General features: G+C 41.7%; 1 protein-coding gene across 9 annotated transcripts in view; it reads left to right on the forward strand.

The window, feature by feature from the left end:
* The window catches only part of LRRFIP2 (LRR binding FLII interacting protein 2), a 153,498-nt gene that overhangs the window by 5,521 nt on the left and 128,967 nt on the right, over positions 1-19,010 (forward strand). For all 9 annotated transcript variants that reach the window (XM_043508815.1, XM_038388202.2, XM_038388201.2 and 6 more), the window contains exon 2: positions 12,119-12,272. In XM_043508815.1, coding sequence (XP_043364750.1) covers positions 12,183-12,272 — 90 coding nt within the window. In that variant the 5' untranslated portion in view covers positions 12,119-12,182. The remainder of the gene's footprint in view (positions 1-12,118; positions 12,273-19,010) is intronic.

Genomic DNA, 19,010 nt, shown 5'->3' on the forward strand with positions numbered 1-19,010 from the left:
GGCCTTCACAGGCCCCCATGAAAAAGTATAGTACTCTATAAGTAAAATATAATACTAGTAAAATGCACAGTATTGAAGTTCCACCACTTAAATACAAGAATTAAATGTGAATCTGATTAATTTAATGGTGTAGTTCTTTGTCACAGAACAAGAGCCGTTGTTGGTTTATTTAAAAAGATACCTCTATGCTTGACATTCTTCCTCCTCCTCTCAAGCCAAACTCACTGTTAGCATATGTGGCTTGGACCTAACTGAAGTCAATAATTACACAGTTTACACCAGTGGTGAATTTGGCCCTATTACCTGTCATAGTAACAACTTGGAAATTAAAAGGAAAAATCCTATTCTATCTCTTTTTCCCTGCAACAATGGCAATAGCATGTCTTATCTCCAGGAGGATGGCTGTGTACATAAACCAGAGTTGAGCTCAACTTTGTATCTATATAGCATTTCCCGTTTCCATTAGGGAAATACTGCAAATTGTTAACTCTGGGTTACCTCCATTGAGGGTAGCAACTTTGAGAATCCTAGTGTAGATCAGCCACCAATTGACATCACATTTTAAGCACCAGAAGATTTAACCCAGCCCAGAGAACGTCTAGTTTGATATGAAGGTATCTGCCAACACAAGGTTTCCCAACATTGTTGTCACTGGTAGAGCTGGACTAGTATAAGCAGTAGTGAGAACTCTTTGCAAGATTTCCCTGGTGTAGATAAGGCCAGAGAGTCAGTGTCAGAGTTGGGAACAGAACTCCACCAGTCCTGCTTCCACACCTGTGCTTAAACTGTATTCAACAGGGTTGATAAATTTAATTTTTTCCCTTTTATCAAAAAAACAAAAACAATTATTTTGTTTTACTTATTTTTACTTTTTAAAAACTGATTAAAATGAAATCTGAAATTTAATACAAAATGTAATGGACTAAATTTATTATACTCTCAAAACATTTAAATAAAAATGAATATGCTGAAACCATGAGCCTCTGTCAAAAACTTTGAGTTAAAGGTTACTTTTCTATATAAATTTTCTCCTGATTCATTCTTTTAACTTTTGACGTTAAGCCTTATAAATATGGCACAATAGGTTTGCCTAAGTAATTTAAGAGGCTCTTATTTTCAAAGAGTAGGAACTTAAGCTCCAGTCACTTTCACTTAAGCATGTTTGACAGTGTTCCTAGGCTGACCTGAAATAATCAGTTTAATTCACTTAGTTAACCCATCTGTTTACTAAATCATTGTTATAAATAGGAAACACATTTTGATCAGAGAAACTTGTATCCAAAACATGTAAGGTTATTTTGTTTAATTCCAGTTAAATCCTAATGCATCTTGACACAAATGAGCAAAAAGTCAGTTTTCTAGTAATTGGACAATGTATCATTCACCATTTTTTAACATACTAAAAGTGTACAGCTAATAAGAATCTGAAAATATTAATCTATACAATTGCTTAAATAAACATATTATAGTGTACCGCCTAGGTAGCAAAAAGATTTACTAAATCTAGTGTAAAGGCTCTATTTAATTGTAAATCAACATGTTTTAATAATTGTATCAACAAATAAGAATGCACCTTTCTTTAGAAAATAACTGAAATACAAATGGAAAAACTGATTAAAATTGATTTAAATCAAGGCTTTCCACTTGGTGATTTAAATCGCTTGATTTAGATCTATCCACCCTGTCTTGCTTAATTTACTTGTTGCTCTGTTTGTTGTCACATTAGTTTAGAACATCCCACACACTAGTTGTTCTGTAAGAGTGGAAAGCTGGTGCAAATGGTATCTGCAGAAAGAGAAAAATTACTTGCCTTGTAATTCTGCTTCTTTAAAAATATCACAGGAGTCTTACTCACCTTCCTCCCATCATAGTATAGGCATCTTCTTATGAGGTAATGTTCTTTTACTTTTATGTGTTAATACAAGCAGGGTGGAATTGATTTAAATCAAAATGATTTAAATCAGTAGTCAGGAAGACTCTATTTAATCATGGATTTCTACATAAAAGTGGATTTTTTTGGTTGTTATAATCTCAATACATATTCTTCACAACTTGGAGATAGATGTAGGTTTCATTTTTTAGAAGGTCCACACTATACATTTTTAAGTGATTTATTTTGAAAACTTTTCAGATTAGTTTTACAGCTATATCAGAAAATGAATGATTGTTTGGTTATTTTATTTACCAAAGGTAATTGAAGCAGATATTTATGAAGTCCAATTCAACAGGTTAATCATTAATATTTGGAAGATTTTCTTGGCATGCTGTATTAGGAGGAGAACATCACGGGGATCATCTTCAACGCAGCTTCCTCCTGAGAAGGAACATTTCTCATGATGTTGTTTCATTCGGGCATCCAGGCCTTGCATTTCTTTGGGTATATCTACACTAAAAAATTAGGTCGATTTTATAGAAGTCAATTTTTAGAAATAGATTTTATACAGTCGATTGTGTATGTCCCCACTAAGCACATTATGTCGGCGGAGTGCATCATCACTACCGTGGCTAGCATCGACTTACAGAGCGGTGCACTGTGGGTAGCTATCCCACAGTTTCCACAGTCTCCGCTGCCCATTGGAATTCTGGGTTAAGTGCCCAATGCCTGATGGGGCAAAAACATTGTTGTGGGTGGTTTCAGGTACATGTCGTCAGTCACCCCTCCCTCCGTGAAAGCAACGGTAGACAATCGTTTTGCAACTTTTTTCCTGGATTAGCCGTGCAGATGCCATACCATGGCAAGCATGGAGCCCACTCAGCTCACCGTTACAATGTTGTTTTGAGCACTGTAAACACCTCACTCATTATTCTGGATTATATGCAGAGCTGGACTAAGAGACACCAGCATGAGGAGGATTTTGTTGAGGATATGGACACAGATGTTCCTGAAAGCATGGGCTGTGGCAGTTGGGACATCATGGTGGCAGTGGGGCTGGTTGATACAGTGGAACGCCGATTCTGGGCCAGGCAAACAAACACAGACTGGTGGGACCGCATAGTGTTGCAGGTATGGGATGATTCACAGTGGCTGCAAAACTTTTGCATGTGTAAGGCCACTTTCCTGGAACTCTGTGAGTTGCTTTCCCCCGCCCTGAAATGCAGGAATACCAAGATGAGAGCTGCCCTGACAGTTGAGAAGTGAGTGGCAATAGCCCTGTGGAAGCTTGCAACGCCTGACTGCTACCAGTCAGTCGGGAATTAATTTGGAGTGGGCAAGTCTACTGTGGGGGTTGCTATGATCCAAGTAGCCAATGCAATCATTGACATTCTGTTATCAAGGGTAGTGACTCTGGGAAATGTGCAGGTCATACTGGATGGCTTTGCTGCAATGGGGTTCCCTAACTCTGGTCAGGCAATAGATAGAACGCATATTCCCATCTTGGCACCGGACCACCTTGCCAACCAGTACATAAACCGCAAGGGGTAATTTTCAATGATGCTGCAAGCACTGGTAGATCACAAGGGATGTTTCACTGACATCAACATGGGATGGCCGGGAAAGGTGCGTGATGCTCGCATATTTAGGAAGTCCGGGCTGTTTGAGCAGCTGCAAGAAGGGACTTAATTCCCAGACCAGAAGATTAACCTTGAAGATTTTGAAATGCCAATAATTATCCTTGGGAACGCAGCCTACCCCTTGCTCCCATGGCCCATGAAGCCATACGCGGGCAGCCTGGACAATAGTAAGGAGCAGTTCAACTATAGTTCAACTGAGCAAGTGCAGAATGGTGGTAGAATGTGCCTTTGGATGTTTAAAAGCTCGCCGGCGCTGTTTGCTGACTAGGTCAGACCTCAGCGCAACCAACATTCCCATTGTTATTGCTGCTTGCTGTGTGCTTCATAATATCAGTGAGAGTAAGGGGGAGACATTTATGGAGGGGTGGGAAGTTGAGGCAAATCGCCTGGCGTCCGATTTTGAGCAGCCAGACACCAGGGCGATTAGAAGAGCACAGCTAGGCGTGCTGCACATCAGAGAAGCTTTGAAAACCAGTTTCATGACTGGCCAGGCTATGGTGTGACAGTTGTGTGTGTTTCCCCTTGATGTAAACACACCCCTTTTGTTGATTTTAATTCCCTGTAAGCCAACCACCCTCCCCCCTTCGAAATAAAGTAACTATTGTTTTGAAACTATGCATTTTTTCTGTATTAATTAAAAAAAAAAAAAGATAACGGACAAGGTAGCCTGGGTGGGGTGGGTAGGAGGGAAGGACAAGGCCACATTGCTTATTGTAACCACACTAAAAATCAAACTGAATGACAGCCTTCTGTTGCTTGGGCCATCCTCTGGAGTGGAATGGCTGGGTGCCCGGAGTCTTCCCCCCCCGTTCCTCCCCCCTCCCCCCGCGTTCTTGGGCATCTGGGAGAGGTGGATATGGAACTTGGGGAGGGGGGCATGCGGTTATACAGTGGATGCAGCGGGAGGCTGTGCTCTTGTTGGCTTTCCTGCAGTTCCAACAGACGTGTGCTCCCCCGACAGATGCTTCATCATGTCCGTTTGCTCCCCTGTTAGCCTCAGCATCGCGTCCTACCTCCACTCTTCGTACTCAATTCTTTCCTGGTCTCTGCCACTGAATGCCTCCATGCATTAAACTGTGCCCTGTCAGTGCAGGACGAGTGCATGAGCTTGGCAAACAGTCATCGTGAGTGCATTTTTTTTTCTTTCTAATCTGCGATAACCTCAGGGACAGAGGTGATAGGGGGAGGGTAGAAACATTTGCACCTGGGGGGAGATAAAAAGGGAGAGTAAAATTTAAGATGATACATTTCTGAGAACAAAAGGGAGACTCTTTCGCAGTGAATCAAGCAATTTACAACAGACAGCATATGTGCTTTAGATAAAAGGTTGAATTTGGCCTTTTTATATTAAGCACCTGCCAGTATGGTGACACATCACACGCACATGGCTGGGCAACAGAATTTGGTTTCCAGGCAGCCATGATAAGCCTTTTTGGTACACGGGGTTGGCTTCTTACGCCTTCATAACGTGGGAATGTTTTCAAACTGCAGCACCCTCCTTTCCTAGAGCAAGCAATGGGTTGAGTTTCACATTTAAAAGGAGAGGCTGTGGTTTTCGGGTGGATGTGCAGCACAGGCCTCCCCCCCACCCCGCCGCGTGGCTATTCTCTGGGATGTTCCCTTCTCTCCTCCCCTGGCTCCCTGGCTATTCTCCGGGATGATCCCTTCACTCCCCCACCCCCGCCGCATGGCAATTCTCTGGAATGATCCCGTTTAGCCAAGTGTGAATGGGGTCCTCTTACAGCCCTCTAACAGCCCAGCATGAATGGGGTCCTCTTACTGTTCCCTTACGAAAATTCTCCTAATTCAACCAGGTGATGATGAATGATATCACTATACTGAGGCTAACAGAAAGATATAGACCGAATTTCGCTTGAATGCGACCAAAACTCAGGACCATTTGCTGCCATGCTTTGTGCTGTAATGATTCCAGAATACTTGCTACTGGCTTGGTGTGGTAAAGTGTCATACTTTGGAGGACGAAATAAGGCAGCCCTCCCCAGAAACCCTCTGCAAAGGCTTTGAGTACCTCCAGGAGAGCTTCCTGGAGATGTCCCTGGAGGATTCCCGCTCCCTCCCCAGACGTGTGAACAGACTTTTCCAGTAGCTGTACTACCGTGAATGCATCCCAATTCTTCAGGGCAAATCAAACATTAAACACTATTGCTTTTAAGCTCTGTACTGTAGTTACAAATGTCCACTCACCAGAGCTGCCTTCTCCGGTTTCAGGGTAAGAGATCCCGCCTTGGGAGGGTATTGGCTCCAGGGTGATGAAAAGGTCCTGGCTGCCGGGGAGAATGAATTCACCGCTTGCCTGCTGCACGTTCTCCTCCTCCTCCTCTTCCACATCCACAAAATCCTCCTCCCTTGTACGTGAGAATCCCCCCTTGCAGGTGGGAGTGGTGGGATAGTGGTAGAATGACATGCAGCTGATCATAGAAGCGGCATGTATGGGGCTCTGACCTGGAGCGACCCTTTGCCTCCTTTGTCTTTTGGTAGGCTTGCCTGAGCTCCTTAACTTTCACGCGGCACTTCTATGTGTCCCTGTTGCAGCCTCTCTCCAACATGCCCTTTGCCATATATATTTGCATTTCTTCTTTTTGATCTGAGTTCAGCCTGTACAGATGCTTCTCCCCGTACAGCAATCAGATCCAGTGTCTCCCTTTCAGTCCATGCTGGAGCTAGTTTGCGATTCTAGGGGGACTGCATGGTCACCTGTGCTGCTGAGTTCACCATGCTGACCAAACAGGAAATGAAATTCAAAAGTTCCTGGGGCTTTTCCTGTGTAGCTGGCTAGTGCATCGGAGTTCAAAACGCTGTCCAGAGCGGTCACAATGGATAGCTCCCGGAGGCCAATACTGTCGATTTTGTCTGCACTGCCCCCGAATTCGACCCAGCAAGGTCGATTTTAGCACTACTCCCCTCATCGGGGAAGAGTACAGAAATCGATTTTAAGAGCCCTTTAGGTTGACGGAACACGGGGTTGGTTGTGTGGACTCAGTCCTTTTTAAATCAATCTAACACAGCTAAATTTGACCTAACCCTGTAGTATAGACCAGGGCTTTGTTGCTCTGTTTGCATTTTGCACGCATGCCTGTCTTACTCGCACGCAGAGGAACTTCATTAAAACATTCCCAAACTGGGTTTCTTTTACTACCTGCTGCCATTATAGGTTTTCCCTTCTAATGAGAGAATGGTATGGTAGATCTCAAATCAATGAAGGTTACGCTCAAAAAGACCTCAAGACTTCAGAAATATGCTGCTCAAACAGTTTGACTTTTGTTTCTACTGCCTGTCCCTCCCTTCTCACATTTATCTCCTGACTTCTTCTTCTTGTCCAGATCTATTCCACCCCCCAACAATCTTCTATTCATTGAACTTTTTGCAACTTTGCACTTTTAAGAGAGGTAAGGGATTGACTTTGTGTACACAAATTTGCAGAGGGACAATAGCGTTGAGGTCTGTTGTTTCTCACTTCTCTATATTTATTTATTTTAAAACCTTTTTTTTGCTGTTAAGAAGCATGTTCTCTCTGGAGACACAAATCCACAGTTTGAGAACTGCAAAACTAAGCATCTCTAATGGTATCTTCTAGACTGAGCACAGAGTCCCATTCGGTAGATAGAAAGATTAACCTAAATAATTTATATAGAAGCTCCTGGAATTCCATAAGATTGGGTCCCTAATTCATGAACTATTGGAACTCATTTACAAAACTTTTCTTTAAACTTTACATGAATGTATTGTCTTAGAATTTATACTCCCTATTCCAGGATGATATCTTTGAGCTATAATAGTTTTAATTAAGAACATCTTTAGATAGGTGTTTTCCTCAAAAAAACATTTTATCAAAAAAATCCAACTTAAATCGGATTTTTTTTTTAAATCATTGATTTTTATCCATTCTGAATACAGCTAAAGGTAAGGTCATACACAGAGGAGCAAAGAATGTAGGTCACACTTATAGGATCGGGGACTATGTATTTGAAAGTAGTGACTCCGAAAGAAATTTTATGGGTCATGGTGGATAATCAACTGAACATGAGCTCCCTGTGTGGTGGGGTGGTGAAGAGAGCAAATGTGATCCTTGGATTTATAAGTGAGGGGAGTATCACAGAAGTAGGGAGATGCTGTTACCACTAAATATGGCATTGGTGAGACCACTGCTGCAATACTGTGCACATTTCTGGTGTTGACACTTTAAAAATGATGATGACAATTGGAAAGAGTTCAGAAAAGACCTACAAGAACAATTTGAGTTCTGGAAAACCTGTGCTGCAGTAATAGACTAAAGAATGTCAGTCTGTTCAGTTGAACCAAGAGAAAGGGGACTTGATCATAGTCTAAGTACATGAAGGGAAGATTTCTGATGATAGAGGACTCTTCAATTTAGTAGACAAAGGTATAACAAGATTCTGTGGCAGGAAGATGAAGCTAGATAAATTCAGATGAGGACTAAAGCCTACATTTCTAATAGTGAGGGTAATTAACTATTGAAACCACTTAGGGATGTTCTCTTCGGAGTTTTTAAATCACGACTGAATGTCAAAAAGGCATGCTTTAGTGCAGTCAAAAGTTGTAGGCCTAAAGCAGGAATCAGCTGGTGAAATTCCGTCATAGCTGTTATATAAGAGATGATAATAATGGTTCCCTCTGATCCGAAAATGTATGAATCTATGTATATAATTTTATTTCTTGTTTATTCACAGAGGTGCTTGGTTATACTGACTCTCTCTCTCTATACATTCAAAACTAACATGTCAATGTAGGTTACATATGAACATCTTTCTCAAAAAAAAAAAAAAAAAAATAAAATCAATACCACAGCCAAACATAGACAGGTGAAAGCATCAGCAGGCTGTACAGATCATGCACACCCTATGGTTGAAATGTTCTGCTTATTGTTGTGTGGAGAGGTTAGCAGTTCAATCACTTCAACTGCTAAGTGTGCGCTGGAAGCCTTATACGATAGCACAGCTCTGCTCTCCAAGAATGAATAGATAGACTTCTTTAAGATACAAATTACTTTTTAGTATCTGCTGCTTGGGACTTGAGTTCCATATTGTTACTGGTTGTTGTTATCCCAAAGCAAAAACTGTACTCGTATGGCAGGGGTGGGAAAACTACGGCCTGCGGGCTGCATCCGACCTATCAGATCTTTTAATCCAGCCCTCAGGCTCCAGCTGGGGAGCAGGAGCCGGGTCTTGCCTTGCTTCACTCCGCGTGTGCAGCAGCTCCACTCAGCTCCCAATGGGAGCTGTGGGGGCGCTGCCTGCAGATGGGGCAGTGCACAGAGCAGCGTGGCCCCACCTCTGCATGGGACCCGGAGGAGGGATGGGCCACTGTTTCCAGGAGCCACTTCAGGTAAGCGCTGCCTGGATCTTGCACCCCTGAGCCCCCCCTGCATCCCAACCCCCTGCCCCAGCCCTGATCGCCCTCCAAACCCTTTGATCCCAGCCCGGAGCACCCTCCTGCACCCCAAACCCTCATCCCCAGCCCCACCTCAGAGTCTGCACCCCCAGCTGGAGCCTCATCCCCCCCATGCACCCCAATCCTCTGTCCCAGCTGAGACCCCCCTCCTGCACTCTGAACTTCTCCATCCCAGCCCAGAGCACCCTCCTGTACCCAAAACCCCTCATCCTCAGCCCCACCCCACAGTCTGCACCCCCAGCCAGAGCCGCCCTCTCCACCAGCACCTCCGTGTGCCACAATCCCTTGCCACAGCCAGCCCTCCATACTGAGATGTGGCCCTCAGACCAAAAAGTTTGCTCACCCATGTCATATGGTATCTTGACAATCCAGTGCTATATAGAGGGTTTTCTGTTGATCTTTTAGCACTCCCGTTTGGATGAGCCATTAAATAAAAATCACTCTGTTCAGATGGCATTTAAAGACCCCGTGACACTCTTTGAAAAAGAGGTAAGGCAAGTGATGGTTTGTCAGTTTATAGAATGCTCTCACTGTCTAAATGCTTTGCATATATGTGGTACCAACTCTGTAGGCTTAGATCCAGGCATCAGAACAGTTCGCACCATGGGAGGTGATTAGTTGTGTGGCCTAAAATACAATGTTTGTAACCGGAGGGAACACTATGAAGAGAACTTTTGCAATATAGTCTTGAATCTGAAGATCATAGTATGTGGGACTGAGAGTAAGGTTCTTCCCCAGGGAAGTGGGGGGGTGGGGGGAAGGTGTTTTTAGGTTGTATATACATGTAGATATATCAGGAGGGAATGTAAAGGAATAGAAAAAGAAATGAACAAAGTGATAAGATGAATTAGTTGTGGGGCAAAGTTGATATTTGTGTTACCTTTTACATGCCAAGCTAGTTATCTTTGAGGGGGCACTTGACGATAGACTTTCTGTTAATGGAATAGGAAAATGCCATGGTGTCTTCGCGAACTCTCTTCTCGGTAAATTATGTTCTAATGTTAAAGGCTTTGTGTGTTAGCTATTGAATGGTGCTATCGCCTCTATATAATCACTGTGCTACTAGTATGTATTTTGTACGGCTGTTTTGAGAAACCTTGAGTGTGAATGTTGCTATTGTAGCACCAAAAGTTCTGTTGTCCCGCAAGGTTTTATGAAAGCATTGCAGAATTAAAATGTCTGTATGGGAGAGTATTAACATTTAATAGACAGAGATTTTTCTTTCTGTTTTTGTTAAAACTGCAGAAGCGTTTCAGGGCACGGAGTAAATGAGGCAGAAAAGTAAAACATCTTAGGCCATTACAGATAAGGGTTCTGTTGGTTGAGAGGAGCAGCTTGCTGTATTTGCTTTTCTGGCACTTGCAATCTTTATTTTGACAGATTGACCCTGCCCAGGTCACCCTATTTAAAACCTGAATATGTGAGGTTTGAAGGTGGAATGCAGCTTTGCCAGTCAGCATAATAATGCTTATAATAAATGCTGTATATATAAAATAGACATTCAGGTGTTCTGAATTCTAAATGCATCAGATGCATTCTAAATTCTAAATGCTAAAGGGAAACTTCATTACATCTTTAATATAATTTCAGTAAATTTGAATAACAGGAATTTTTAAAACAAGATTAATATTCTGTGCCAAGTTCTACAGTAGGTCACTTTCAGAAGTGGTGTGCCGAGTCTTCATTTATTCACTCTAATTTTAAGGTTTTTGCGTGCCAGTAATACATTTTAATGGTTTTAGAAGATCTCTTTCTGTAAGTCTTTAATATATAACTAAACTATTGTATGTAAAGTAAATAAGGTTTTTAAAATGTTTAAGAAGCTTCATTTAAAATTAAATTAAAATGCAGAGCCCCCTGACTGGTGGCCAGGACCCGGGCAGTGAGTGCCACTGAAAATCAGCTCACATGCTGCCTTTGGCACACGTGCCATAGGTTGCCTACCCCGGTGTATACTATAGGATACTATTTATGCTGTATACAGTACCATACAATAAAAAGTAAGTTTAAAGTTCCTTATCTAATCCTGCAACTCTCAGAAGAAAAGCAGCTAAGAAATGTAACGCTCCACCCTCTTGAACAAAGTTCATGTTGTTTTATATTTCCCTATTACAATGATTTTATAATCAGTTTAACATTTAACTTAAGGTCATCTTAGCAGTTCCAATGAAAAAAATTTAATAAAGGGAACTTACAATTAAACAGTTTGTGAGCCGTTACTTGGCATATACAATTTTATCCTGCTCCAGAGCAAACTTTTTGACTAAAAAAATCTTAAGTTTAAGTATCTCGTAAGTAGTAGGTCTCTGAGCTGCAATGAAGGGTATGTATGTGTATGTCTACTAGCCTACTACTAGCCTTTTGTGAAGGGGGCAGTTTTTTCTACTTTAGCCCCTAACCCTTTTTTACCTCCATTTTGGGAGGAGTCCCACCTCAGCGAATAGCTTCAGTATTTGGGTCTACTGTTGCTTATGACTCTTACTAGTAGCTGTAGAATGAAATGAATGTTTGTGAGAGCTTAAGTACTGCCTATGGGGTTCTGAATAGTAGTAGTGAAAAGTGACAAGATACTGACAATGACAAGTTGCTGCTTGACAAAACTCTGTGCATCAGCAAAGGTATTGGAGCTTCCTGCAGACTTAAGAATTCTACTGAATGCAAATAGAATGTAGTGTCTATGGCAGGGGTCGGCAACCTTTCAGAAGTGGTGTGCCGAGTCTTCATTTATTCACTCTAATTTAAGGTTTCATGTGCCAGTAATACATTTTAACATTTTTAGAAGGTCTCTTTCTATGTCTTTAATATATAACCAAACTATTGTTGTATGTAAAGTAAATAAGGTTTTTAAAATATTTAAGAAGCTTCATTTAAAATTAAATTAAATTGCAGAGCCCCCCGGATTGGTGGCCAGGACCCAGGCAGTGTGAGTGCCACTGAAAATCAGCTTGCATGCCACTTTTGGCACACGTGCCATAGGTTGCCTACCCCGGTCTATGGCCATAAGGGCAAGACGTTTTTCTAAAATGAAAGCTGAGATTCTGAAATTCCCCTGTTTCTCTCCTCCCTCAGAAAAAAATGCCAGAGAAATCTTACTATGTAAGTAGACTTCTTAAGTGCTTAGTGTTACATATAAAGAATAAAAAAAACCTAATTATATTTATGCTTTTTATTTCAGATCTGAAAGTTGAGTTTTGACCAGTTCATTCTTGCAAAAGAAATCCAGAAACTAGAGAATAAAAATGGGGACTCCTGGATCGGGGAGGAAAAGAACTCCAGTAAAAGATAGATTCTCTGCAGAAGATGAAGCCTTGAGTCACATTGCCAGAGAGGTCTGTAAATATTAAATTATCTAAGATATAAAGAACAAATGAAAATTGTTTAACCCAGAATGCAGCTATCAAAATTAAAACTGTTTAATGCATAGTTCTTAAAGTGGCAACAATAACTAGTTGCAGTATTTGACAATTGTTATAAAATTGAAGTATTTAAATACGTAGTAACTTAAATCAAACTAAGCTAAAATATATTATTATAACATTTTAAAGTGTATTGTTGCTGTTACTCATTTATTCTAAAGTAATTGGTTGTGTTTTCTAAAGAAATAGCTGTTAGATTTTCAAAAAAATTTGGACTATGTTTATCTCTGCTGTGATTTATACCATGCTTTGGGTTGTTTATGTTGAATTCTAGTGGATATTATACATGAAATTCTGTGTTACAACTTTCAGGGGAAGTTCATGAATATAGGTTGGGTTTAAAATTTTCTGGAGCACAACTGTTAGCTCAAAAGTACCTTAATTTGTAGGTGACTGGCAGGTGAATATTTGCCAGAGGCCAGCAACTGGAAGTTGGTAGGAGTCTTAAGAAGAAGTTGATGCAGGGAGGAATTTGGTCCTACTAAGCATCAGGTATTGGAGACAGATAAACAGGAGACTAGAATTTACTGACTGGGAATGGTTCTAGTATGAAAAGAACTGGGATTTACTGGAAGGCAAGGACCCATAGTAAAGAAGGGAATAGAGAAAGATTGAGCCAAATTCTGCACTTAGTTACACCCATGCAATCCGGTTGACTTTAGTGGGCTTGCAAAGGCAATCTGAGGGCAGAATTTGATCATCTTTATACTGTGAAACCATAGTAAACAGAGAACATCTATATTTAATCACATTTCATAAGATAAAATAGTTACATTGCCAAAGATGTGATTATGTATCAGCAGTTCCTCACTATCCAGTATTGAGCCATGAAAGAGCTGAAGTAAAATAATGCTCCTAGACTTGTAGGGTAGTGAATGAGCATAACAGGGGGAGCTCACAGTGATCCCTATATTTAGGTTGTCCAACACTTTCCACTACAAAAGTTTCTGGGTACCTTGTTAAGAAAAGTTCTGATGCCCTCATTGTTTACAGCAGGCCTTTGCAATTTGGCAGAGATAAAGCTTTGGGATCAGAAACATGCCTTTTCTTGGCCTCATGAAATTTCACTCAGGTTTGAGAGAGACTTTTTAAAATTGCTGTTTCCCCTTTGTCACTTGTTGTCAGCAAAATGTTGTCAGCATGTTAAAGTAACTGAACATGAGCATTCATCAAAGAAGCAGCAAGAAACTGACTAGGAATACCAGGAGAAGGCAACCTGTCTGGGAGGATGGGTAAAAAGAGCTGAGCCTGGCTGGCTCCTTGGACCTAGTGCAGGGCCCTGGCTAGCCATTACCCCTTCTTTGGGGGCATCATGTCGGGAAGGATTCCACACACACACCCCCAAACACATCTCTGAGAGCAGGGGCTTCTCTTTTGAATGATTATTCATAGAAACATTCCACTAATGGTGCGTAAGTCCTTGAGTTTGCAGTCTTTTGGTCAACAGTTTCCATGTGGTGCGTGTGCTACCTGAAATTCATAGTCATAGAAATGTAGGATTGAAAAGGATTATGTCCAATTCCCTTTGCTGCAACAGGACCAGGTAAACCTAGACCATGGTTGACAGATGTTTATCCAACCTGTTCTTAAAAACCTCCAACGATGTGGACTCTGCCACCTCTCTTGGAAGCCTGCTCCAGAGCTTAACTACCCTTAAGAAGCTTTTCCTAGTATCTAACCTAAATATCCTGTGCTGCAGATTAAGCTCCTTATTTCTTGTTCTACCTTCAGTGGATATGGAGAGCAAGGGATTCCCATCCTCTTTATAACAGCTCTTAACATGTTTAAAGACTGTTGTCAGGTCCCCCCTCAGTCTTCTTTTCTCAAGACTAAATGTGCCCAGGTTTTGTTTTTTGTTTTTTTGCAATCCCTCCCAGCTTGGTGTCCTCTGCAGATATTATAAGCACACACTCCACTGCATTGTCCAAGTCATTTATGAAAATATTGACTAGTACCAAACCTAAAACTAACCTGTGTGGGACCCCATTGCTTACACCTTCCCAGTTTGACAGCATATCATTGATAGTTACTGTTTTGAGTATGGTCTTTCAATCAACTGAGCACTCACCATATTAATTTTATCTAGATTGCATTTCCCTAATTTGCTTATGAGAATGTCATGTGGAACTGCACTAAAATCAAGATATACTTAATCTTCTTTAGGTGCCTAAATAAGAGCTGACTTCTTTTAGAGATCTGGCCCCAAATGTGAAAAACTGGTCCCACTTTGGAAACAGCTAAAGAAGATCTTCCTTTCTCTTAAGCTGTTCGGTTGTTTTGGAGATGAGGTTCTGCACTCTCTCCCCACTATCAAACTTGAAGTTGTGAGCACACTTGGTGTATGGCAAATTAACCGCCAAGTTCTATGGGGCCCTGAATTTGACAGAATATTAATTCAGATATTTTGGATTGCGCTGGAGCTTCCACTCTTGCGGTCCAATTTCTGTCTTGTGGATGCTGTACTGAAGACATCATTGTTTTTGTGACATTACAGACTGTGGTCATGAAAATGGTTTACATGTACCTGCCAATATCACAGTCTATAAGCAGGGGCATTTAGAAAGAAGACTAAGTGCACACCTTTTCAATTCAGTTGAAAAACATTAGGCTTGCAGGGATATAAGTCTACTGCTTCCCCTATTCACTCAGAAAGTAACTGTCAAAGAAAGAAATTAGGTTGATTTGGCATGCTTTGTTTTTGACAAATCCATGCTGAATGTTCCTTATAACCCTGTATTTGTTTACAAGCTGTTTAATAATTTATTCCAACATCTTTCCAAGTATTGAAGTTAGGTGGACTGGTCTGTAATTCCTTGGGTCCTTTTCTGTTCCTCTTTTTAAAGATATGTTTGCCCTTCTCCAATCCTCTGGGACCTCACCTGTCCTCTATGCTTTCTCAAAAATAATTGCTAACAGTTGAGATTGCTTCAGCTAATTCCTTAAGTGTCCTAGCATGCATTTCATCAAGCCCTGCTGTCTTGAATATGTCCAAATAATCTAAATATTCTTTAACATATTTTTCCTCTTTTGGCTTGTGTTCCTTCCCCCTTGTTAATATTAATTGTGTTGAGTATCTGGTCACTATTAAGCTTTTGATTGAAAACTGAAGCAAAATAGTCATTAAACACCTCAACCTTCTTGATGTCATCAGTAAGGCTAAGATGTTATCACAGGTTGGTTTTTTTTTTTTTTTTTTTAAGTAAAAGTCACGGACAGGTCATGGGCAATAAAGAAAATTCACGGAAGCCTGTGGCCTGTCTCTGACTATTACTAAAATCCATGACGAAAAGAGGAGCTGCAGGGTCTCTACACAGCCCCTGGCAGCTGCGGGGACCCCAGCTCAGAGCTTCAGGGTCCCATACCACCAGCAGCTTGGACCTGTGGGGTCCCCCTGTGGCTCGCAGCTCCAGGGGCTCCTGTTGCTCGCAGCAGCTACGAGATCCTGGGGTGGGGGCCCAGTGGATTCCATTACTTGAGCGATCTCCATGAGAAAATCGTAGCCTTAGTCATCAGTTATAAGTAGGGCTGTCAATTAATCATAGTTAATGCCTGTGGGGAGGAAGGCATCAGTGGTGGGGAGACTAGCTCCATTGAGAGGGGTGGGGGCACACGAAGCCCCAGCAGGCAGCGGGGGGAAGAGGCACGAAGCCCCAGCTAGCAACTCAGCCAGAGAGAAGCTCCAGCCTATATTTAAAACATAGAAAACATCCTAAATATTTAAATAAATGGTATTTTATTATTGTTTAACACTGTGATTAAAACTTTAATCAGGATTAATTTTTTTAATCACTTGACCGCCCTAATTATTAACTCTTTCCCTGCTAAGTAGAGGGCCTATGCTTTCCTTTGTCTTTTTCTTGTTCCTAATGTATTTAAAAAACCTCCTCTAATTGCCTTTTCTTGCTCTTGCTAAGGGTAACACATTTCATTCCTTAGTCTTTCTGATTTTGTCCCTATATTCTTGTGCTATTCTTTTATACTCTTCGTTAGCATTTTGTTCATGTTTATACTTTTTTAGAATTCCTTCTTGATTTTCAGGTCATTAAGAGCTCCTGTTGGGGCCATATTGACCTCTTCCTATTCTTCCTGTCTTTCCTTTGCATTGGAATAGTTTGCAGTTGTGTCTTTAATGTTCTTGCCATGAGAAACTGCCAGCTCACCTGAACTCATTTTTCCCGTAGGGTCCCATGGAAAGAAAAATCTATCTACTAGTTCTTTGCATCTGTCAGTCTGCCTGTTTGAAGTCCATTATCCTTATTCTGCTGCTCTTACTCCTTCCTTTTCTTAGAATCATAGACATCTATCATTTCATGGTCACTTTGACCCAAATTGCCTTCTACCTTCAGATTTGCTACCAATTCCTCCTTGTTGGTCACAATTGAGTCTGAAATGGCAGTCCCCTTGGTTACTTTCTCCACTTTCTGAAACAAAAAGTTGTGCCCAATACAGTCCAAGAACTTTTTGGAAAATTTGTGTTGTTGTTGTTACCGGGTGTTGTTGTGTTTTGAATATTTCTGTTTGTCCTAGAAATACTGCCGCCTCCTCCACCTTCTTTGTTTGGTGCTCTGGAGTAGATCCCAACCATGCCTATATACAATATATATATATTTTTTTTTTACCCAGAGACTTTCAACTGGTCTGCCTCTCTCTTCCTTCTGGACCTCCGAACAAGTGGTATATATTCTTGATCTAAAATGCAACACCACGTCCCTTTTTATCCTGCCTGTCCTTCCTGCAAGCCATACCCCTCTATGCCAATATTCAAGTCATAGAACTTATCCCACCAAGTCTCTGTGGTACCAATTAAATTACGATTTATTTTACGGACAAATGTTCCAGTTCTTGTTTATTTCCCATACTCCTTGCATTTGTGTATAGACATCTAAGATGTTAAGCAGTTCCCCCACTGATTTCCTTTTTATTGTTCCTTTGACTGTATTGTAATTTTCAATGTCACCCCAAACATCTATCCCTCTGTTAAGATCACTTTTTTATGCTTACCTGTGGACTTTTGTCACCTTCCCCCTTTGGTGTGCGAAGATGCTCTTCCCCTTCTTGGTCAGGTGGACCCCATCTGCTTCCAGCAAACCTCTTCTTCTCGGAACAACAGCCCGTAGTTGAGGAAGCAGAACCCTGCTTTCATACCAGCTGTGCATTCATCTCCAGGATGCATGTAGCCCTTCCTGCTTCATGTCAAGGGCATGAAAAGGCAAAGTGCACCAACCACCACTCGGTTCCTTTCACTACCTCCTAATTCTTCCAGGTTCCCCAGATTCAAATATTTTTTCGTTTTTGAGGGTGCCATGCTTTTAAAATGATGGGCAACTAAATGCCTGCCCTGCTTATGGGAGTTGTAAATCCTGGAAAATTTGCTATCTGCAGGACTCAGACGAAGGCTCGACTACAGATATATCTCACAGGCAAGTCCATGAAGCTGGCGTCAGCGCCTAGATCTCAGGACACCACTGTCCATGACCTCCCAGTGCTGAAGTGATCAAATGCTGGCTCGTGGACTCACAGGGCTTTATCTTCAGCTCTGGCTTTTAGAGTGGCCAAACACAATAAAAGATAATCGGAGAAGGTACAGGCCAAGAGGACTTCTAGCGGTTGATCCTCTTTTTGAAAATCTTCTCAAAAAGAATTTCTTCCCTTTACCACTCTACTTTCAAGACTTTGCAGTCCCATGTGGTTCCTGCCAATGCTGAATCTTGCTGTGCTGCCATGGCTTTAGCTCAGAGATAGCAGTCAAATGAGTTATTCAAAGTGGCACTGCTGAAAACTTTAATTGAACAACTTAACTCTGTTAACCTCCAGCTCTTTAACATTGGCACCAACAATGGCTTTTCCAGTACCACAGACAGCCGGAATAATCTCTAGATCTTTACAGTGATGTCATGGCACAGTCTCTGTTGTTGTTCCCTTGTGCCATACAGCACTGACAGTCCTCATAGTGCTGCACGAACCAGAATCTCCCTTGCTGTCCAGATCTGTATTGCTGGTGGCACCAGGACACTCTGTCTATAGTGAAGAGTATCGCTTTGCTGTTACCAACAATGCCCACATGTATGGCACCACCTATGGAGTTGGCATGCTCCTTTTTCATTGTCCTCTTGGATGGCTTCACATGATGGCTAGGGAATGGAACGTTCCCATACGTACTCTCCCAGAAGGTCATCTCCACCTTCCTCAGCCTCACTTAGAGAATCTAGGAATTTCTCTCAAGACAAATACTGGTATGCTCATTAGACAGGACATGGGCCGTGGTTCCTGACACCATGGCCACCAGACTCTGACCCTTTAATGCCCATGTGCCCACACTGAGGGGCGTTGGACTACTCAGGGAAGATGGAACTACCCAGACAGGTCTTGTTACTCTAAGGCTTCTCCTTCTACACCCATAGCGATGTCAGGTTGCACCTGAGCCTCCACCTGCTCAGACTTTCTCTGGCATGTCCTCACATTTAGGTGATGTCACAGTTCCTTTGTTAATCTGTTTGGGCCCACTATAATTTCCTCAACCAGTAGTGATGCTGTGGTTCACCTAAGTACATCTTGAACAATTTTAGGTGATTTCAGGACTTCCAGAAGACAGTCTCTAACTCCTTAAAAATCCCAATGGAGGAGGTCTAGGAATCTATCCATAAACTAATC

This window comes from Dermochelys coriacea, chromosome 2, assembly GCF_009764565.3.
Source record: "Dermochelys coriacea isolate rDerCor1 chromosome 2, rDerCor1.pri.v4, whole genome shotgun sequence".
NCBI classification, from domain to species: domain Eukaryota; kingdom Metazoa; phylum Chordata; order Testudines; family Dermochelyidae; genus Dermochelys; species Dermochelys coriacea.